Source organism: Ranitomeya imitator, chromosome 4 (genome assembly GCF_032444005.1).
Source record: "Ranitomeya imitator isolate aRanImi1 chromosome 4, aRanImi1.pri, whole genome shotgun sequence".
In the NCBI taxonomy this organism is placed as follows: Eukaryota; Metazoa; Chordata; class Amphibia; order Anura; family Dendrobatidae; genus Ranitomeya; species Ranitomeya imitator.
Genome location: NC_091285.1, coordinates 531,065,145 through 531,088,277, shown reverse-complemented (window position 1 = coordinate 531,088,277; position 23,133 = coordinate 531,065,145). Strand labels below are relative to the sequence as shown.

At 43.0% G+C, this 23,133-nt stretch overlaps 1 protein-coding gene across 3 annotated transcripts in view; it reads right to left on the bottom strand.

Annotated features, from left to right (window-relative positions):
• Positions 1-23,133, bottom strand: part of ANPEP (alanyl aminopeptidase, membrane) — a 277,202-nt gene that overhangs the window by 114,121 nt on the left and 139,948 nt on the right. For all 3 annotated transcript variants that reach the window (XM_069766191.1, XM_069766190.1, XM_069766189.1), the window contains exons 2-3: positions 2,773-3,604; positions 2,153-2,295 (exon numbers count right to left, since the gene is read on the bottom strand). In XM_069766191.1, the coding sequence (XP_069622292.1) occupies positions 2,153-2,295; positions 2,773-3,377 (748 nt within the window). In that variant the 5' untranslated portion in view covers positions 3,378-3,604. The remainder of the gene's footprint in view (positions 1-2,152; positions 2,296-2,772; positions 3,605-23,133) is intronic.

Below are 23,133 nucleotides of genomic sequence, written 5' to 3'. Positions count from 1 at the left end.
TTTAGGAAGGAGAAAGCAAAAGCTGGTAATTGAATTACCGGCTTTAAAGCTATCTAGCGCTGTATGAAGTAATAATATATATACATATATGTGTCTAATGACACATATATATATATATATATATATATATATATATATAATTTTTTTTTTTAACACATGGATCCCTTGTATAGCCGTGTGTTGGTTTTGCAAGCCTGCGAGAAAAACACGCAGTACGGATGCCATACGGATTACATACGGAGGATGCCATGCGCAAAATACGCTGACACACCCTGCCTACGGAGGAGCTACGGACCACTTTTTTGGGGACTTTTCAGCGTATTACGGCCGTAATATACGGACCGTATTGTCTTACGCCAAGTGTGACGCCGGCCTAAGTCATATGCTGTCCTTTTCCTCATAATCCTCCTTGAGATGTTCTACTCCTTCATTGGAGACCAGCTGTGTTTAATTGAACTGATACGACTTGATTTGGAAAGGCACACACCTGTCTATATAAGATCTCAAAGCTCACAATGCATGTCAGACCAAATGAGAATCATGAGGTCACAAGAACTGGCCAAGGAGCTCAGAGACAGAATTGTGGCAAGGCACAGATCTGGCCAAGATAACAAAAGAATTTCTGCAGTACTCAAGGTTCCTAAGAGCACAGTGGCCTCCATAATCCTTAAATGGAAGAAGTTTGGGACCACCAGAAATCTTCTTAGACCTGGCTATCCAGCTAAACTGAGCAATTGTGGGAGAAGAGCCTTGGGGAGAGAGGCAAAGAAGAACCCCAAGATCACTGAGGCTAAGCTCCAGAGATGCAGTAAGGAGATGGGAGAAAGTTCCACAAAATCAACAATCACTGCAGCCCTCCACCAGTTGAGCCTTTATGGCAGATTGGCCCATGGAAGCCACTCTTCAGTGCAAGACATATGAAAGCCTGCATAGAGGTTGCTAAAAAACACATGAAGGATTCCCAGACTATGAGAAATAAGATTCTCTGGTCTGATGAGACGAAGATAGACATTTTTGCAGATAATTCTAAGCGGTATGCGTGGAGAAAACCAGGCACTGAACATCACCTGCCCAATACAATACCAACAGTGAAACATGGTGGTGGCAGCATCATGCTATGGGGTGTTTTTCAGCTGCAGTGACAGGACGACTGGTTGCCATGGAAGGAAGCATGAATGTGGTCAAGTACAGAGATATCCTGAATGCAAACCTCTTCCAAAGTGCTCTGGACCTCAGACTTGGCCGAAGGTTCACCTTCCAACAAGACAATGACCCTAAGCACACAGCTAAAATAACAAAGGAGTGGCTTCAGAACAACTTTGTGACCATTTTTGACTGGCCAACCCAGAGCCCTGACCTAAACCTAATTGAGCATCTCTGGATAGACCTGAAAATGGCTGTCCACCAACATTCACCATCCAACCTGATGGAACTGCTGAGGATCTGCAAGGAAGAATGGCAAAGGATTCCCAAATCCAGATGTGAAAAACTTGTTGCATCATTCCCAAGAAGACTGATGACTGTACTAGCTCAAAAGGTTGTTTCTACTCAATACTGAACAAAGGGTCTGAATACTTATGACCATGTGATATTTCAGTTTTTCTTTTTTAATAAATTTGGAAAAATTTGTACATTTCTATTTTTTTCAGTCAAGATGGGGTTCAGAGTGTACATTAATGAGAAAAAAAGTGTTATTTTTTAATTTACCAAATGGCTGCAATGAAACAAAGAGTGACAAATTTAAAGGGGTCTGAATACTTTCTCTACCCACTGTATCTGTATAGAAATCCAAGTTATTGCAGGCAGCACTCCAAGAGCAATAAGTTGCAAAAATGTATTGGCTACTGTGAAAAAGCAGACAACATTTTGGCTCCAATGCACAGAGCCTGTGTCAATCACTGTGTATTAGATCCAAAACACTTTCTGTTTTTTTTACATTGGCGAATACATTTTTGCAACTTTTTGCTCTTGGAATGCTGCCTGCAATATTTTGGATTTCTCTATTTTATGGCTGTTGGGTTGCAATCAACACTATCTATCTACCTTCTATCTATCAATCTATCATCTATTTATCTATCTATCTATCTATGAACAGAGCACAAGTCAGTTATTATTTATTTTGTATTAATTTCTCAAATAAGGAAACACATACCTGTAATATTCATATTTGACAGTGCTACATTTTCTGGCTTGTGTCTGATGATGATGCTAAAAGTAGCCTTCAGTGCCGGCTCATCAAAGCACGGAAATGCCTTCCTTGCATCAGGGGCTTGCATTTGTGTGGTGGCAATGATCCTGTCACCAAGTGTACAATTTAGTAAAAAAACAGAGCAACCAATCACAGTAACTACATTATTACATGACATTACATCATATTAAAAAGCATTTCTCTTCGCAATAAAAAATAGCAAAAGAAACAACCAGCTGTAAACATGCAGATTGATGATAGATGATAGAGATAGATAGATATGAGATAGATGATAGATGGATGATAGATAATATATAGATAGATGATAGATAGATGATAGATAGATAGATATATATGAGATAGATGATAGATAGATGATAGATAATAGATAGATATTAGATAGATAGATAGATAGATAGATAGATATTAGATAGATGGATAGATGATGATAGATAGATATGGGATAGATAGTTGATAGATATGAGATAGATGATATATGGATGATAGCTATATAATACAGTAGATAGATAGAGAGATAGATAGTTAGATAGATAGATTGCTATCATTATTGCAGTGTTACGTACTTGGTGACACCATCTTCTACATATTCACTGCGGTAAAATCCTGCCAGGTCATCTGCCAGTTCTCCTTTAAAGGTTGTGTGAAGTTTATAATTTTTTAATACCACCAGTGGTTCTTTGAGTCGTAGTACCAAATAGTTCGTTTTTTCTACTGAAAAGTCTTCAATTATTTCGATAGCCACGTTGTTTTCATCTCGTACTACTTTTGAAGTATGATTGAGTTTCTTACTGTGAATGATGACATAGTCCGTAGCTTTAATACACTTGAAATGAGCTGTGCTTTCCCCATGAAAGACGTAAAGCCCCTCTGTATTTTTAACTAATACAGGTCTGAGGTCAATATCATAGTGCTGAGGAGATAGAAATCCTTGAAGCCGATATTGATCCCATATTTCATTGGGTGTAGGAGTTGTAGGTTTTACTGAGGTGGTTTTAGTTGGACCAGAAGTAGTGGTGGTGGTGGTGGTTCCTCCTCCATTTTCTGCCTTATTATTTGACTTCTCATTCGCATAAACGACTGCTAGAGCAATTATTGTCGCCACTGCAGCTATGGCGAAGAAGATGCCGACAAAGGCCACAATCTTGCTGACGTAGAAGCCTTTTGCCATTGTGCCAGGATGCTCTGCAGGTACAGAAAACAGAGATGCGGTCCTTTTATACCTCCTCACAATCTAGAGGTAGGGGCTTGGACTTCACTTCAGTTAATCTGTAAAACTTTAACTAGTTGGAGCAAAGGTTGCACGCAGGTCAAATGAATTGTCTACCAAATATTCAGCTCTTGGCCTCCACTTTGACAGGGTAGTCTGTTAATATATAGCTGATGTGTACTGTATACCTACGGAAAAGATAACACTAGGTTCAGCCAGATATATTCTTCATTTTAAGTGGAAAATCATATAGTTTCACAGTCAAACGTCTCTAAGGAGAATTACAATATTCTGCAAAGTTGAAAAAAAAATGCAATCATCTTTCTTTGCAATGTAATAGAAAGTGTTACCCAAATTAAGGTGGAAAATCAATTATCAGCAGGGGTTCTTTCTTGTAAAGCTCCGGCGGTGAGCCCACCTCAAAGCCGCGACATGTCAGCTGTTTTGTACAGCTGACATGTGCGCGCAATGAGCGTGAGCGTAATCGTGATCCGCTCGCGCCCATTAACTAGTTAAATGCCGCCGTCAAGCACTGACAGCGGCATTTAACTAGCGCTCCCGGCCGCGCGGCCGGAATTGCTCGCACCGCTGACCCCCGTCACATGATCGGGGATCAGCGGTGCATTGCCATAACAACCAGAGGTCTCCTTGAGACCTCTATGGTTGTTGATGGCCGATTGCTTTGATCGCCACCCTGTGGTCGGCGTTCAAAGTACACCTGCCTTTCTGCTGCATGATCTGTACTTCACCTCTATGTAGCAGAGCCGATCGTGTAGTGCATGCTTCTAGCCTCCTATGGAGGCTATTGAAGCATGCCAAAATTAAAAAAAAAGTGTTTAAAAATATAAAAAAATAAAAAATATATAAAAGTTCAAATCACCCCCCTTTCGCCCCAATCAAAATAAAACAATTAAAAAAAAAAATACACATATTTGGTATCGCCGCGTTCAGAATCACCCGATCTATCAATAAAAACAAATGATTAACCTGATAACTAAATGGCGTAGCAAAAAAAAAAATCTAAACGCCCAAATTACGTTTTTTTGGTCACCGCAACATTGCATTAAAATGCAATAACGGGCGATCAAAAGAACGTATCTGCACTAAAATGGTATCATTAAAAACGCCAGCTCGGCACGCAAAAAATAAGCCCTCACCTGACCCCAGATCATGAAAATTGGAGACGCTACGGGTATCAGAAAATCGCACAATGTTTTTTGTTTTTTTTTAGCAAACTTTGGAATTTTTTTTCACCACTTAGATAAAAAATAACCTAGACATGTTAGGTGTCTATGAACTCGTAATGACCTGGAGAATCATAATGGCAGGTCACTTTTAGCATTTGGTGAACCTGGCAAAAAAGCCAAACAAAAAACAAGTGTGATATTGCACTTTTTTTGCAATTTTATCACACTTGGAATTTTTTTCCCGTTTTCTGTTACACGGCATGGTAAAACCAATGATGTCATTCAAAAGTACATCTTGTCCCGCAAAAAAATATGCCCTCACATGGCCATATTGACGGAAAAATAAAAAAGTTATGGCTCTGGGAAGGAGGGGAGCGAAAAACGAAAACGAAAAAAACGGAAAAAGCTCCGGGGGTGAAGGGGTTAAAATAAATTTGTAAAAGTTATATGTGTGTTTTTCCATATGATTTGCATGGGGGCCTGAAAGGCCCCCAATACGTTAGTATGAAGATTTCTGATGTCAGGCATACTAGGGTTAATATGGCTGGACTGAACACTGCACACATTTTTTTACTTTTTGTGTCATCCCAGCCATAAAATGTATCACAATATTTTATTCTAACAGATTATGACCAAAAAAACACTGTGTAAAATCTAAGATACAGAATGGTTTTACAGCAGTCTGCACAGTATTATGGATCTATACATCAATCTGTAATATGACTTTGTGCATGAGCCTGTAGCTTGTCTTACACTGGTATGTGATATATGCTAAAAGCTTTAATTAAGTAGCAGATGCAAGGTTTCGCAACATTATTTTTTCTGGATATCCAACTTATTTTTTACACATAGAGGGTTATGGGGAAAAAAAGACCCAAGTTTTACAGATTATCCAGGAATTTCTGGATGATTGGCAACTCTGAGCAGATGTCAGTGGTAGATAAATTTGATTACAGAGTTTAAAGGGAACCTGTAAGCATGTAAGCATGTTTTGCAGACATCATGAAGTAAGGGTTAAAACACAGACTTCAGCTATGTCTTCTTATCAAGCGCTGATGTTTTGTTTGCTTTCAATGATTCTTTCAGCACTAGTAGCTTATCATTGCAGGGACTAGCTGGTTGTCCCACACACCCCCTCCTGTGATAGGCACCTCACTGTCTACGGACTGATGGGTTACCCTTCTCGGCTTTGCTTCATGCTAAATCTAAAAGCTCTGATTGTGTCAGAATCACTGCACCCAGGAAAGTAAGTTTGGGTGGAACTAGCAGCGCTTTGGACACAATGAACATGCTCTGTGTCCAAAGCGCTGCTAGTTCCACCCAACCTTACTTTCCTGGGTGCAGTCATTCTGCCTTCTTTTGAGCGCAGGTGAATCTGCATGTGTTCACTGAATCATGCGGATTTACCGCATCCGATACATTTTATTGATGTAATTTCTCTTGTGGAGAATAGCATCTCTGCAAGAAAAATTGACATTTTGCGGTCTTGAAAGGTGCACTGCATGTCAGTCTCTGCGGGTGATTTGCAGGTGTCTGTAGACGCATGGTGGACATGGGATTTCCAGAAATCCTATCCACTAGGCTGTAACATCTGGCTGCTGCGGGTTTAATGCTGCATAAATACACAGCATCAAATCTGCAGCAATTACTGTTCGTTGGCACATACCCTTAGTAACATAACATAGTAACATAGTTAGTAAGGCCGAAAAAAGACATTTGTCCATCCAGTTCAGCCTATATTCCATCATAATAAATACCCAGATCTACGTCCTTCTACAGAACCTAATAATTGTATGATACAATATTGTTCTGCTCCAGGAAGACATCCAGGCCTCTCTTGAACCCCTCGACTGAGTTCGCCATCACCACCTCCTCAGGCAAGCAATTCCAGATTCTCACTGCCCTAACAGTAAAGAATCCTCTTCTATGTTGGTGGAAAAACCTTCTCTCCTCCAGACGCAAAGAATGCCCCCTTGTGCCCGTCACCTTCCTTGGTATAAACAGATCCTCAGCGAGATATTTGTATTGTCCCCTTATATACTTATACATGGTTATTAGATCGCCCCTCAGTCGTCTTTTTTCTAGACTAAATAATCCTAATTTCGCTAATCTATCTGGGTATTGTAGTTCTCCCATCCCCTTTATTAATTTTGTTGCCCTCCTTTGTACTCTCTCTAGTTCCATTATATCCTTCCTGAGCACCGGTGCCCAAAACTGGACACAGTACTCCATGTGCGGTCTAACTAGGGATTTGTACAGAGGCAGTATAATGCTCTCATCATGTGTATCCAGACCTCTTTTAATGCACCCCATGATCCTGTTTGCCTTGGCAGCTGCTGCCTGGCACTGGCTGCTCCAGGTAAGTTTATCATTAACTAGGATCCCCAAGTCCTTCTCCCTGTCAGATTTACCCAGTGGTTTCCCGTTCAGTGTGTAATGGTGATATTGATTCCCTCTTCCCATGTGTATAACCTTACATTTATCATTGTTAAACCTCATCTGCCACCTTTCAGCCCAAGTTTCCAACTTATCCAGATCCATCTGTAGCAGAATACTATCTTCTCTTGTATTAACTGCTTTACATAGTTTCGTATCATCTGCAAATATCGATATTTTACTGTGTAAACCTTCTACCAGATCATTAATGAATATGTTGAAGAGAACAGGTCCCAATACTGACCCCTGCGGTACCCCACTGGTCACAGCGACCCAGTTAGAGACTATACCATTTATAACCACCCTCTGCTTTCTATCACTAAGCCAGTTACTAACCCATTTACACACATTTTCCCCCAGACCAAGCATTCTCATTTTGTGTACCAACCTCTTGTGCGGCACGGTATCAAACGCTTTGGAAAAATCGAGATATACCACGTCCAATGACTCACCGTGGTCCAGTCTATAGCTTACCTCTTCATAAAAACTGATTAGATTGGTTTGACAGGAGCGATTTCTCATAAACCCATGCTGATATGGAGTTAAACAGTTATTCTCATTGAGATAATCCAGAATAACATCCCTCAGAAACCCTTCAAATATTTTACCAACAATAGAGGTTAGACTTACTGGCCTATAATTTCCAGGTTCACTTTTAGAGCCCTTTTTGAATATTGGCACCACATTTGCTATGCGCCAGTCCTGCGGAACAGACCCTGTCGCTATAGAGTCACTAAAAATAAGAAATAATGGTTTATCTATTACATTACTTAGTTCTCTTAGTACTCGTGGGTGTATGCCATCCGGACCCGGAGATTTATCTATTTTAATCTTATTTAGCCGGTTTCGCACCTCTTCTTGGGTTAGATTGGTGACCCTTAATATAAGGTTTTCATTGTTTCTTGGGATTTCACCTAGCATTTCATTTTCCACCGTGAATACCGTGGAGAAGAAGGTGTTTAATATGTTAGCTTTTTCCTCGTCATCTACAACCATTCTTTCCTCACTATTTTTTAAGGGGCCTACATTTTCAGTTTTTATTCTTTTACTATTGATATAGTTGAAGAACAGTTTGGGATTAGTTTTACTCTCCTTAGCAATGTGCTTCTCTGTTTCCTTTTTGGCAGCTTTAATTAGTTTTTTAGATAAAGTATTTTTCTCCCTATAGTTTTTTAGAGCTTCAATGGTGCCATCCTGCTTTAGTAGTGCAAATGCTTTCTTTTTACTGTTAATTGCCTGTCTTACTTCTTTGTTTAGCCACATTGGGTTTTTCCTATTTCTAGTCCTTTTATTCCCACAAGGTATAAACCGCTTACACTGCCTATTTAGGATGTTCTTAAACATTTCCCATTTATTATCTGTATTCTCATTTCTGAGGATATTGTCCCAGTCTACCAGATTAAGGGCATCTCTAAGCTGTTCAAACTTTGCCTTCCTAAAGTTCAATGTTTTTGTGACTCCCTGACAAGTCCCCCTAGTGAAAGACAGGTGAAACTGCACAATATTGTGGTCGCTATTTCCTAAATGCCCAACCACCTGCAGATTTGTTATTCTGTCAGGTCTATTAGATAGTATTAGGTCTAAAAGTGCTGCTCCTCTGGTTGGATTCTGCACCAATTGTGAAAGATAATTTTTCTTGGTTATTAGCAGAAACCTGTTGCCTTTATGGGTTTCACAGGTTTCTGTTTCCCAGTTAATATCCGGGTAGTTAAAGTCCCCCATAACCAGGACCTCATTATGGGTTGCAGCTTCATCTATCTGCTTTAGAAGTAGACTTTCCATGCTTTCTGTTATATTTGGGGGTTTGTAACAGACCCCAATGAGAATTTTGTTACCATTTTTCCCTCCATGAATTTCAACCCATATGGACTCGACATCCTCATTCCCTTCGCTAATATCCTCCCTTAAAGTGGACTTTAGACAAGACTTTAGATAGAGACAAACCCCTCCTCCTCTCCGATTTTTACGATCCTTTCTAAACAGACTGTAACCCTGTAAGTTAACTGCCCAGTCATAGCTTTCATCTAACCATGTCTCGGTTATTCCCACTATGTCAAAGTTACCTGTAGATATTTCTGCTTCTAGTTCTTCCATCTTGTTTGTCAGGCTTCTGGCGTTTGCGAGCATGCAGTTTAGAGGATTTTGTTTTGTTCCAATCTCCTCACTGTGGATTGTTTTAGAAATGTTCTTACCTCCCTTCTGAGTATGTTTTCCTGGGTAGTGATACATCCTTGGATTCAGCTTCTCTTTGCCTACATTATGCTGCTCTCAGATGAGGTCACAAAAGCCTACTGACAGATTCCTTTTAAATGCTGACATTTTTTTACAGTACTGCAGAATGTTAGTAGGGCAGCCAGCAAGTGACACTGTCTTAGGCCGGTTTCACACGTCCTGATATTTCCGGTACCGGAAAAAATGGCACCGGAGATATCAGTATCCGCGTGTCCAACTGTGTGCTACATGCGGCACATGTGTGGCAACCATGTGCCGCCAGTGGGTCGCATCAGTACCACATGAACGGCCACTGTGGAAGCAGCTCTACAGTAAGCGATGTTCCCCTGCATGTGGTGCTGAAGCCAGCTGTCATCCCTTCTACCCTGCTCAGACGGTGAGCAGTGCGAGCAGGGGAGAATGAATGAATGATATGCAGTGGGCACAGGCTCAGTAACTAGTGCTGACATCACTGAAGCTGTGCTCGCTGGCATGAACTGCTGACCTCAGGACCGTAGGAAAATGCAAGTGATGAGGTCACTGTGAGAGAGCTTGAACTGCCGTGACCTCAGCACTTGCATTCTCCCACAGTCCTGAGGTCACAGGAGTTCCTACCGGTGAGCGAGCACAGAATCAGTGACATCACTGCTAGTTACTGAGCCTGCGACCACTGCATATCATTCGTTCCCCAGTAGTTTACAACTGGGACGGTCTCTTTAGCACCACTCCCATTTGTAAACTGTACATTCCCCTAGATATGGATTACGACGTGGGACTGACTGGATGCTGGGCAGGTATGGTAAATTGTTGGCTTGTTATTTTTGAATTTTTTTACTGGAGATCGAGGGTGTCGCTTGGATTATCAGTACAATAAAGATGGCAAAACTGAGTGGTGTATTATTTCATTAAAATACTTTATTCTGCATGTGTTTGTGTGTTTATTTAACCCTTTACTAACTATAGGATTAGTATTGGATAGGTGTCTTATTGACACCTCTCCATTACTAAGCCGGGCTTAATGTCACCTTACAATAGGAAGGTGACATTAACCCTCCATTACTCTACTTGCCACTGCTACAGGGCAAGTGTGAATAACCGGGCAAAGCTCCAGAATTGGTGCATCTAATAGATGTGCCTTTTCTGGGCAGCTGCGGGCTGATGTTTTTAGGCTGGGGGACCCATGTCTATGGCCCCTTACCAGCATGAGAATAGCAGCCCCCACCTGTGAGTTTTGTCTGGTTGGTTAAAAAACTAGGGGAGACCCCATGTTGAGTTTTTCATTTATTCATTCATTCATTCATTCATTCATTCATTCATTCATTCATTCTTTCATTCATTCATTCATTGTCCACTGCTTGCCGGCAGAGCAGGAGACAATGGATGAAAGCCGCGTTCAGCACCACACGTAGGGGAGCAGCGCTTACAGTAGTGCTACTCCCCAGCAGCCATCCATGCACATGGAGGACAGTGTGCACTGTTCTCCGTGTGCACGGGTGTGGCATGTTTTGCGGCCCGTGTGTTCGGGTAAAAACGGACATGTCTGCGTGTTTTCCACACAGACACACGGTCCGTGAAAACATGCTGACATGTGCATGGACCCATTCATTTGAATGGGTCTCCGTGTGTCAGTGTCTCCGGTGCATGAGAAAACTGTCACTACACGTACTGGAGACATTGATGTGTGAAACCGTCCTTCACTGGAAATTTAGGATGATTCAGCTGAAGCTTTCAGCTAAAGCGCTGCGGAATATGTTGGCGCTATATAAATAAAAATTATTATTATTATTATTATTATAAGGCCCCCATTCAGTTTTAATCTTGACTGCCCCATACACAGGAATGGTCATCTCTGCCGAGCACTCCTGTGTTCTCTCCCAGAGAACAAAACAATCAGCCCCTGGAAATTCAACAGATCCTTCAATCCTTTGACATAATTTGTGGGGTGAGAGAGTGGAAAGCTCCCCCATACACAGCTGATTTTATTCTAAGGTTGGGGTCACACTTGCGAGTGCGATGTGAGAAACTAACTCACGCATCAATACCCGGCGCTGCCGCCAGCACTCGGGATCGGAGCATTCAGCTGCATAGAAATACAGCGCAGGGTATTGATGTGAGAGACTCGCGCGAGTTTCTCGCATCACACTCGCAAGTGTGACCCCGGCCTAATGTGTATGGTGGCCGTTAATGTTTCAGAGAAATTATATAAAGAAGAGATGAGAGAATAATTAGTACGATACGACGATGATACGATACACTTTATTGATCCCAAGGGAAATTACGGTATTACAGCAGCAATATAAACAGCAGTACATAAAATATTAGGACACAAATCTTGCACAAGTATACCAACATTACTGTTATGTAGGCAATCCAGTGACACAGTGTGCCAGCAATCAGAGCACATACAGTGATCTGACATTAACCCAAAAACAATAGAACGAGCTCTGAGACGTGGAATCTCTGTAGACCGCAATACCTGAACCTAACCTAAACACAACTAAAGGCAGCTGTGGATTGCGCCTGACACTACCTATGCAACTCGGCACAGCCTGAGGAGCTGACTAGCCTGAAGATAGAAAAACAAGCCTGACTTGCCTCAGAGAAATACCCCAAAGGAAAAGGCAGCCCCCCACATATAATGACTGTTAGCAAGATGAAAAGACAAACGTAGGGATGAAATAGATTCAGCAAAGTGAGGCCCGATATTCTAGATAGAGCGAGGATAGCAAAGAGAACTTTGCAGTCTACAAAAAACCCTAAAGCAAAAAACCACGCAAAGGGGGCAAAAAGACCCACCGTGCCGAACTAACGGCACGGCGGTACACCCTTTGCGTCTCAGAGCTTCCAGCAAAACGAAATGACAAGCTGGACAGAAAAAGTAGCAACAAAAGCAAAAAGCACTTATCTAAGCAGAGCAGCAGGCCACAGGAAAGATCCAGAAGCTCAGATCCAACACTGGAACATTGACAAGGAGCAAGGAAGACAGAATCAGGTGGAGTTAAATAACAAAGCAGCCAACGAGCTCACCAGAACACCTGAGAGAGGAAGCTCAGAAGCTGCAGTATCACTTGTGACCACAGGAGTGAATTCAGCCACAGAATTCACAACAGTACCCCCCCCTTGAGGAGGGGTCACCGAACCCTCACCAGAGCCCCCAGGCCGACCAGGATGAGCCACATGAAAGGCACGAACAAGATCTGGAGCATGGACATCAGAGGCAAAAACCCAGGAATTATCTTCCTGAGCATAACCCTTCCATTTAACCAGATACTGGAGTTTCCGTCTAGAAACACGAGAATCCAAAATTTTCTCCACAATATACTCCAATTCCCCCTCCACCAAAACCGGGGCAGGAGGCTCAACAGATGGAAGCATAGGTGCCACGTATCTCCGCAACAACGACCTATGGAATACATTATGTATGGAAAAGGAGTCTGGGAGGGTCAGACGAAAAGACACAGGATTGAGAATCTCAGAAATCCTATACGGACCAATAAAACGAGGTTTAAATTTAGGAGAGGAAACCTTCATAGGAATATGACGAGAAGATAACCAAACCAGATCCCCAACACGAAGTCGGGGACCCACACGGCGTCTGCTATTAGCGAAAAGTTGAGCCTTCTCCTGGGACAAGGTCAAATTGTCCACTACCTGAGTCCAGATCTGCTGCAACCTGTCCACCACAGAATCCACACCAGGACAGTCCGAAGACTCAACCTGTCCTGAAGAGAAACGAGGATGGAACCCAGAATTGCAGAAAAATGGAGAGACCAAGGTAGCCGAGCTGGCCCGATTATTAAGGGCGAACTCAGCCAACGGCAAAAAGGACACCCAATCATCCTGGTCTGCAGAAACAAAACATCTCAGATATGTTTCCAAGGTCTGATTGGGTCGTTCGGTCTGGCCATTAGTCTGAGGATGGAAAGCCGAGGAAAAAGATAGGTCAATGCCCATCCTACCACAAAAGGCTCGCCAAAACCTTGAAACAAACTGGGAACCTCTGTCAGAAACAATATTCTCAGGAATGCCATGCAAACGAACCACATGCTGGAAGAAAAAAGGCACCAAATCAGAGGAGGAAGGCAATTTAACCAAGGGCACCAGATGGACCATTTTAGAAAAGCGATCACAGACCACCCAAATGACTGACATCTTTTGAGAAACGGGAAGGTCAGAAATGAAATCCATCAAAATATGTGTCCAAGGCCTCTTTGGGACCGGCAAGGGCAAAAGCAACCCACTGGCACGTGAACAGCAGGGCTTAGCCCTAGCACAAATCCCACAGGACTGCACAAAAGTACGTACATCCCGTGACAGAGATGGCCACCAGAAGGATCTAGCCACTAACTCTCTGGTACCAAAGATTCCAGGATGACCAGCCAACACCGAACAATGAAGTTCAGAGATAACTTTACTAGTCCACCTATCAGGGACGAACAGTTTCTCCGCCGGACAACGATCAGGTTTATTCGCCTGAAATTTTTGCAACACTCGCCGCAAATCAGGGGAGATGGCAGACACAATGACTCCTTCCTTGAGGATACTCGCCGGCTCAGATGAACCCGGAGAGGCGGGCACAAAACTCCTAGACAGAGCATCCGCCTTCACATTTTTAGAGCCCGGAAGGTACGAAATCACAAAATCGAAGCGGGCAAAAAATAACGACCAACGGGCCTGTCTAGGATTCAAGCGCTTGGCAGACTCGAGATAAGTAAGGTTCTTATGATCAGTCAATACCACCACGCGATGCTTAGCTCCTTCAAGCCAATGACGCCATTCCTCGAATGCCCACTTCATGGCCAGCAACTCTCGGTTGCCCACATCATAATTACGCTCAGCAGCCGAAAACTTCCTGGAAAAGAAAGCACATGGTTTCAGCACTGAGCAACCAGAACCTCTCTGTGACAAAACCGCCCCTGCTCCAATCTCAGAAGCATCAACCTCGACCTGGAACGGAAGAGAAACATCTGGCTGACACAACACAGGGGCAGAACAAAAACGATGCTTCAACTCCTGAAAAGCCTCCACAGCAGCAGAAGACCAATTAACCAAATCAGCACCCTTCTTGGTCAAATCGGTCAATGATTTGGCAATGCTAGAAAAATTACAGATGAAGCGACGATAAAAATTAGCAAAGCCCAGGAATTTTTGCAGACTTTTCAGAGATGTCGGCTGAGTCCAATCCTGGATGGCTTGGACCTTAACCGGATCCATCTCGATAGTAGAAGGGGAAAAGATGAACCCCAAAAATGAAACTTTCTGCACACCGAAGAGACACTTTGATCCCTTCACAAACAAAGAATTAGCACGCAGGACCTGGAAAACCATTCTGACCTGCTTCACATGAGAGTCCCAATCATCTGAGAAGATCAAAATGTCATCCAAGTAAACAATCAGGAATTTATCCAGATACTCACGGAAGATGTCATGCATAAAAGACTGAAACACAGATGGAGCATTGGCAAGTCCGAACGGCATCACTAGATACTCAAAATGACCCTCGGGCGTATTAAATGCAGTTTTCCATTCATCTCCTTGCCTGATTCTCACCAGATTATACGCACCACGAAGATCTATCTTAGTGAACCAACTAGCCCCCTTAATCCGAGCAAACAAGTCAGATAACAATGGCAAGGGATACTGAAATTTCACAGTGATCTTATTAAGAAGGTGGTAATCAATACACGGTCTCAGCGAACCATCCTTCTTGGCTACAAAAAAGAACCCTGCTCCCAGTGGTGATGACGATGGGCGAATATGTCCCTTCTCCAGGGATTCCTTCACATAACTGCGCATAGCGGCGTGTTCAGGCACGGATAAATTAAATAATCGACCTTTAGGGAATTTACTACCAGGAATCAAATTGATAGCACAATCACAATCCCTATGCGGAGGTAGGGCATCGGACTTCGGCTCTTCAAATACATCCTGATAATCAGACAAGAACTCTGGGACCTCAGAAGGAGTGGATGACGAAATAGACAAAAATGGAACATCACCATGTACCCCCTGACAACCCCAGCTGGATACCGACATAGAGTTCCAATCCAATACTGGATTATGGGTTTGCAGCCATGGCAACCCCAACACGACCACATCATGCAGATTATGTAGCACCAGAAAGCGAATAACTTCCTGATGTGCAGGAGCCATGCACATGGTCAGCTGGGTCCAGTACTGAGGTTTGTTCTTGGCCAAAGGTGTAGCATCAATTCCTCTCAACGGAATAGGACACCGCAAAGGCTCCAAGAAAAACCCACAACGTTTAGCATAATCCAAATCCATCAGATTCAGGGCAGCGCCTGAATCCACAAACGCCATGACAGAATACGATGACAAAGAGCATATCAAGGTAACGGACAGAAGGAATTTGGATTGTACAGTACCAATGACGGCAGACCTATCGAACCGCTTAGTGCGCTTAGGACAATCAGAAATAGCATGAGTGGAATCACCACAGTAGAAACACAGACCATTCAGACGTCTGTGTTCTTGCCGTTCAACTCTGGTCATAGTCCTATCGCACTGCATAGGCTCAGGTTTAATCTTAGACAATACCGCCAAATGGTGCACAGATTTATGCTCGCGCAAGCGTCGACCGATCTGAATGGCCAAAGACATAGACTCATTCAAACCAGCAGGCATAGGAAAACCCACCATGACATCCTTAAGAGCCTCAGAGAGACCCTTTCTGAACAAAGCTGCCAGCGCAGATTCATTCCACAGAGTGAGTACTGACCACTTCCTAAATTTCTGACAATATACTTCTATATCATCCTGACCCTGGCACAAAGCCAGCAAATTTTTCTCAGCCTGATCCACTGAATTAGGCTCATCGTAAAGTAATACGAGCGCCAGGAAAAACGCATTGACATTACTCAACGCAGGGTCTCCTGGCGCAAGAGAAAATGCCCAGTCCTGAGGGTCGCCGCGCAAAAAAGAAATAATAATCAAAACCTGTTGAATAGGATTACCAGAAGAATGAGGTTTCAAGGCCAGAAATAGCTTACAATTATTTTTGAAATTAAGAAACTTAGTTCTATCACCAAAAAACAAATCAGGAATAGGAATTCTTGATTCTAACATAGATTTCTGATCATTAGTATCTTGAATCCTTTGTACATGTGTAACGAGATTATCCATTGAAGAGCACAGACCCTGAATATCCATGTCCACACCTGTGTCCTGAAACACCCAAATGTCTAGGGGAAAAAAAAGACTGAACACAGAGCTGAGAAAAAAAAATGATGTCAGAACTTCTTTTTTCCCTCTATTGAGAATCATTAGGTTGGCTCCTTGTACTGTTATGTAGGCAATCCAGTGACACAGTGTGCCAGCAATCAGAGCACATACAGTGATCTGACATTAACCCAAAAACAATAGAACGAGCTCTGAGACGTGGAATCTCTGTAGACCGCAATACCTGAACCTAACCTAAACACAACTAAAGGCAGCTGTGGATTGCGCCTGACACTACCTATGCAACTCGGCACAGCCTGAGGAGCTGACTAGCCTGAAGATAGAAAAACAAGCCTGACTTGCCTCAGAGAAATACCCCAAAGGAAAAGGCAGCCCCCCACATATAATGACTGTTAGCAAGATGAAAAGACAAACGTAGGGATGAAATAGATTCAGCAAAGTGAGGCCCGATATTCTAGATAGAGCGAGGATAGCAAAGAGAACTTTGCAGTCTACAAAAATCCCTAAAGCAAAAAAACACGCAAAGGGGGCAAAAAGACCCACCGTGCCGAACTAACGGCACGGCGGTACACTCTTTGCATCTCAGAGCTTCCAGCAAAACGAAATGACAAGCTGGACAGAAAAAGTAGCAACAAAAGCAAAAAGCACTTATCTAAGCAGAGCAGCAGGCCACAGGAAAGATCCAGAAGCTCAGATCCAACACTGGAACATTGACAAGGAGCAAGGAAGACAGAATCAGGTGGAGTTAAATAACAAGGCAGCCAACGAGCTCACCAGAACACCTGAGAGAGGAAGCTCAGAAGCTGCAGTACCACTTGTGACCACAGGAGTGAATTCAGCCACAGAATTCACAACACATTACATAACAAATAAATGTGAGTGGTTCAGGTATTTAAATCACTATTATTTGACATTAGTACACCAGCAATCAGTCATTATTGTCTACCACCCTTAGGAAAATATTATACATCCCCATAACAGTAGGTGCAAACGATTTCCTGAATTTCTCCTTCTTGCACCTTAGTAGGATTAGACTGCTGCTGAATGTGCTCTTCTGCTTCAAGAACAGCTCGTATAGTGGGTGTGTATTATTGATCATTATAGCCCTACACTTCTTCTGAATTCTATCCTCCAATACCTCCTCAAAAGAGTCCAGATGAAGGCCAACAGCCGCGCTTGCCTTCTTGATAAGTTTGTTGAGCTTATTAGCGTCAGATACTCGCACACTTCTGCCCCAGCATATGAACGCAAAAAAATGGCGCTTGCCACAACAGACTGGTAGAACATTTCCAGCATTTTACTGCACACATTGGTCGACCTGAGCTTCCGAAGAAAGTACAGTCTGCTCATTCCCTTCTTGTAAACCTTTTCTGTATGACACCTCCAATCGAGTTTACTGTCAAAGTGAACCCCCAAATATTTGTAGCTCTCAACCATCTCAACCTCCTGGCCAGCAATATTGATTGGTAAGTAATCCTCCTTTTTCTTTCTATAACTTACCACGAACTCCTTGGTTTTCTTTACATTTAGTTCTAGACAGTTAGTCCGGCACCAATCCACAAAGTCAGAAACCACCCTTCTATATTCCTCCTTCCCCCGGCCCCCCACAATGTCGACTACAATCACTTAGTCAGATACCACCTCCCCCATCCTTCAAAAGGCGGCCTGTCCATCAGGTAGTCGTTTATCCAGTTCACCATCCCCTCATCTACCGCCATATCAGTCAACTTATTACGTAGTAAGGGGCGGTTGTAAGATATTGAAAGCACTTGAGAAGTCAAAGGACATAGCGCGAACTACAGATCCATCATTGTCCAAGAATGAATGTACTGTATGCATCAGAGACACTACAGCATCATCCACCTCCAATCTCTGCTGGTATGCAAACTACAGGTGGTCAGTAAAAGCCCTCACCCTCGGACACAAGTAGGTGAGTATTATTCTCTCCAAGGACTTCATAGCATGTGATGTTAAGGCGACTGGACAATAGTCTTGTAGGGAAGTTGGAAAAGTGGTCTTAGGAACTGGCACCAGGCAGGTGGTCTTCCACAGTTCTGGTACAGCCTGTGATTGAAGGCTCCAATTAAACAGGTCCTGGAAGACAGTACACAGTTAGTTTGTACACGCTCTGAGGACACGTGGACTGAGGTCATTGGGCCCAGCTGATTTGCCAATAACAAGTCTACTAAACTGTTTTCTCATGTCGCTTTGGGGGTTGGTGAAAGCAAGCAGTTTATCCCTCAATGTCAATCCTGCCGATCCTTTCCCAGCTCCATCCCCCATTCCTGATGACGCTGTGCTTGTGTTGGTGAATCTGTTGAAAAACTTGTTAATTTCATTAGCCAAGGGCAGATCCACTTCCCCACGCTCCAGCTTTGCCTTAAACCCAGTTAGGCTAGGTTCACATTGCGTTAATGGGTGTCCGCTAACGGACTCCGTTACATGGCGCAATTGTTGCAATTAACGCTATGTAACGGATCCGTTAGCGCACCCATTGACTGCAATGTGCTAACGGATCCCTAACGCATCGCAAACGTATGCCATTTTTGGCATGCATCTGCGATGTGCCGTTAGTTTCGGACGGACCTCGAACGCTGCTTGCAGCGTTCAGGGTCCGTTCCTCGCTAGCGCAGATCGGGCATCTGCGCTAGCTGGTTTGCCGAACGCAATCCCTTTTTGGACGTTGCGTATCCGCTAAACGGATTGCACTAACGCAATGTGAACCTAGCCTTAGCTGTTTCATGCCAGACCACACCTCCATGGAATTGTTGTGTGACAATTTATTTTCTAATTTAATTCGGATTACCTCATGGGCATTCTTAATTTTCCCCTTTAAATCCCTTTGTATCAATTTCAGTTTCTTTGTATCCCTCATTTTAAATGCTATTTTTTTTCTTGTTTAGTAAGTGTTTCAATTGTTTTGTAATCAAAGGCTTGTTATTTGCGTAACATCGAATCATTTTATCTGGTACAACAGTGTCAGTACAAAAACAGTATAGCAAGCATGCAGAGAGAAAATGTACATGTATGTCTACGTTCACACTTGCATTTGCAGATCTCTCTTAGGAGGCTCCAGCGCAAGTTCAATAATATACACGTGGTCAAAATTATTGGTATCCCTTGTTTAATGACAGAAAAACCCACAATGATCACAGAAATAACTTGAATCTGACAAAAGTAATAATACATTAAAAAAATCTATGAAAAATAACAAATCAAAGTCAGACATTGCTTTTCAACCATGCTTCCACAAAATAAAATAAAAAATAAATAAAATTCCCTGAAAATAATGTGACAAAAGGGACATGTTAAATCAATGTGTGTCCACTAATTAGGATCACAGATGTCTACAATCTTGGAATCAGTGAGTGGGCCTGTATATAGAGCTACAGATACTCACTGTGCTGTTTGGTGACATGGTGTGTATCACACTCAACATGGACCAGAAGAAGCAAAGGAAAGAGTTGTCTCAGGAGATTAGAAAGAAAATTATAGACAAACATGTTAAAGGTAAAAGTTATAAGACCATCTCCAAGCAGCTTGATGTTCCTGTGACCCAACCTCCCTGGATGTGGCCGCAGGAGGAAAATTAATAACAAATCAAAGAGACGGATAATACGAATGGTAACAAAAGAGCCCAGAAAATGTCTAAACAGATTAATAAAGTTGAACCTCAAGCTGAAGGAACATCAGTGTCAGATCGCACCATCCATCGTTGTATGAGCCAAAGTAGACTTCATGGGAGACAAACTAGAGAAGGACACCACTGTTGAGAAAATCATAAAAAAGCCAGACTGGAATTTGCCAAACTACATGTTGACAAGCCACAAACTTTCTGGGAGAATGTGCTATGGACAGATGAGACAAAAAATTAACTTTTTGGCAAGGCACATCAGCTCTATGTTCATAGACGGAAAAATGAAGCATATCAAGAAAAGAACACTGTCCCTACTGTGAAACATGGAGGAGGCTCTGTTAATTTCTGGGGCTGCTTTGCTGCATCTGGCAAAGGGTGTCTAGAATCTGTGCAGTGTACAATGAAATCTCAAGACTATCAAGAAATTCTTGAGAGAAATGTGCTGCCCAGTGCCAGAAAGCTTGGTCTCAGTCGCAGGTCATGGGTCTTGCAACAGGATAATTACCAAAAAAAACACAGTTAAAAACGCCCAAGAATGGCTAAGAGGAAAACATTGGACTATTCTGAAGTGGCCTTCTATAAGCCCTGACCTAAATCCTATTGTGCATCCTTGGAAAGAGCTGAAACATGCCGTCTGGAAAAGGCAACCTTCAAACACAAGACAACTGGAGCAGTTTGCTCTTGAGGAGTGGGCCAAAATACCTGTCGAGAGGTGCAGAAGTCTCATTGACAGTTACAGCAATCATTTGATTACAGTGATTTGCCTCAAAAGGTTGTGCAACAAAATATTAAGTTAAGGGTACCATCATTTCTGTCCAGGCCTATTTCATGAGTTTTATTTTTTTTTTAAAATTCTGTGGAAGTGGAATGCCCACCAGGGCCGTGGGGTACTCGGTACCGGGTCCGGTCATTGTTAAAGGGGAGGTGACGTGGCGGCGACCCGGTCCGTGGCCCTGGGCGCCCAGGTAAAAGGGGAACAGTCTTTAAAGGGGAGGTGAAAATAATAAAAGTTCATGACGCCACCTGTGGTTCTTGGTCAAGAGTGACTGATGCTGCTTAAAAGGGTTCTCTGGGGGTGATGGTGCTGCAGCAAACATGGTTTCACTTCCCACAGGTGAAGTGCGGTCGCCAGGGCTCCCGGTGTGTTTGGCCAGAGTGGTGTGGTGCCAGAATTAATGAAGCACATGAGGTTGCAATGTCTATACCTGGTTTACTGTTGGCAGTCAGTTTCAGTCCAGGGTACTGGCAACAGGTGACGTGGAGTACAGGCAGCCTGGAAACGGATTGAACCCCCTTGGTCAGGTCAGATTGGGATTCTTCTGCTATGCACTGAATATTAGTCCCTTGCTGCCTGCAGCTTTCTGGCAAGGTACTCTTTCTCTCCTGTCCTTGGACAGTACCTGCACAGTAGGCAAATCGAGCCGTTTACTTTGGGACTCTGTTCACGGTGACTCCAGGCTCTGGTTGTTGCTGTACCTCAGGTGTAATGTGGACAAGTCACTTTCAGTTTCCTGTATTCTGGTTCTGCCATGGGACTTGTAGTTCCTCACAGCCTCGGGTTCCCGGTGCCCGGTTTCTGTGCTCTAGCTTAGACGAAGCCCACTCGCAGCTTTCCTCTGGCTCCAGACTTCTCCTGTGCTCCTTCTCTGTCCTTTGTCTGCACCAGACTAACTAACTCCTTCTCAAGACCAGAATGTATATTATTTAGGGAAGCTCCCCGGAAAACTGGATTCAGAGCTCCCCATTCTGGCCTGGAGTCAAAATGTGTTGAATGTACAGCTTACCTGTCAAAGGGATTCTCCTCATTTCCAGGCTTGGCATCACCCTTCCCAAGAAGAAGGCAATACTACTGTGGTACCTGAATCCCTGGGGTGCCACAGAAGCAGCATGGTTGAAAAGCAATGTCTGACTTTCATTTGTTCATGTTCATAGATTTTTTATTTATTATTACTTTTGTCAAATTCAAGTTATTTCTGTGACCATTGGTTTTTTTTCTGTCATTAAACGAAGGGTACCAACAATTTTGACCATGTGTGTAATGCTGAATGCCAGACTGTAACCTAAGGCTGCTTTCACAAATTTCCGGTGCAACAGATCGATGGATCCGTCATAAATTGTGAAAAACTGATGCAACGGTTCCTTTTTTTTTTTGCTGGATCCAACAGGCAGATCCGGCAAAAAATGGATCCGTTGCATCAGTTTTTCATCCGTTTCGTGATTGGCTACTGAAAACCTATATATACAGTGTTCCTACAGCCCCTCTCTCACAGGTTGTAGAGCAAGTGGCGAAGATGGAAGGCGTGATGGCAAATATTCTGAAGATTTCTGTGGATTTTACTTTTGAGGAGAATCGTTTGAAAGCGATTGTTCTGGAGAAGGAGCGAGAGAGACAGAGCATCATGCATCTGCACCGACGACGTTTTTGGATCCACCCTATCACAGTACAGAGAATGATGCATAGGGTGTATTCTACTTTATACATGGAGTTACGAGGAAACCCTGAGAAGTTTTTCAGCTACATGCGTATGAAAGCGGAGAACGTTGACTTGTTGGTGGAATGGATTGGACACCTCGTCGCAAGAAGTGATACATATTACCGCATCTCAGTTTCCCCGGCGGAGCATCTGATGGTGACTCTTAGGTAAGTCAGTTTTATTGCATCTCCTATTGCAAAAGCACACTTATAACTGTAATATTGTTGCTGGTATTTTTTAATAATTATTTCTATTGTATATCTTACTGTTAAAGCTGACTTATAACTGTAATGTTATTGCTGGTACTTTGTACTATTTTTTGCCTTGTTTTTTTTCACAGATTCCTTTGGCGAAAGGAGAATCCCTTTCGTCACTCCATTTTCAGTTTAGACTTGGAATTTCCACCATATCAGGAATTGTGAAGCACACCTGCCGTGCATTGTGGGACTCTTTACATGGCGAATTTATACCACATCTGTTGTGAATTCTGTGGTCAAGCTCCCTCCTGTGGTCATGAGTGGTACTTCGGCTGGTTCTGTCTATGAGCTTCCTCTGGTGGATGTGAGTGGGGC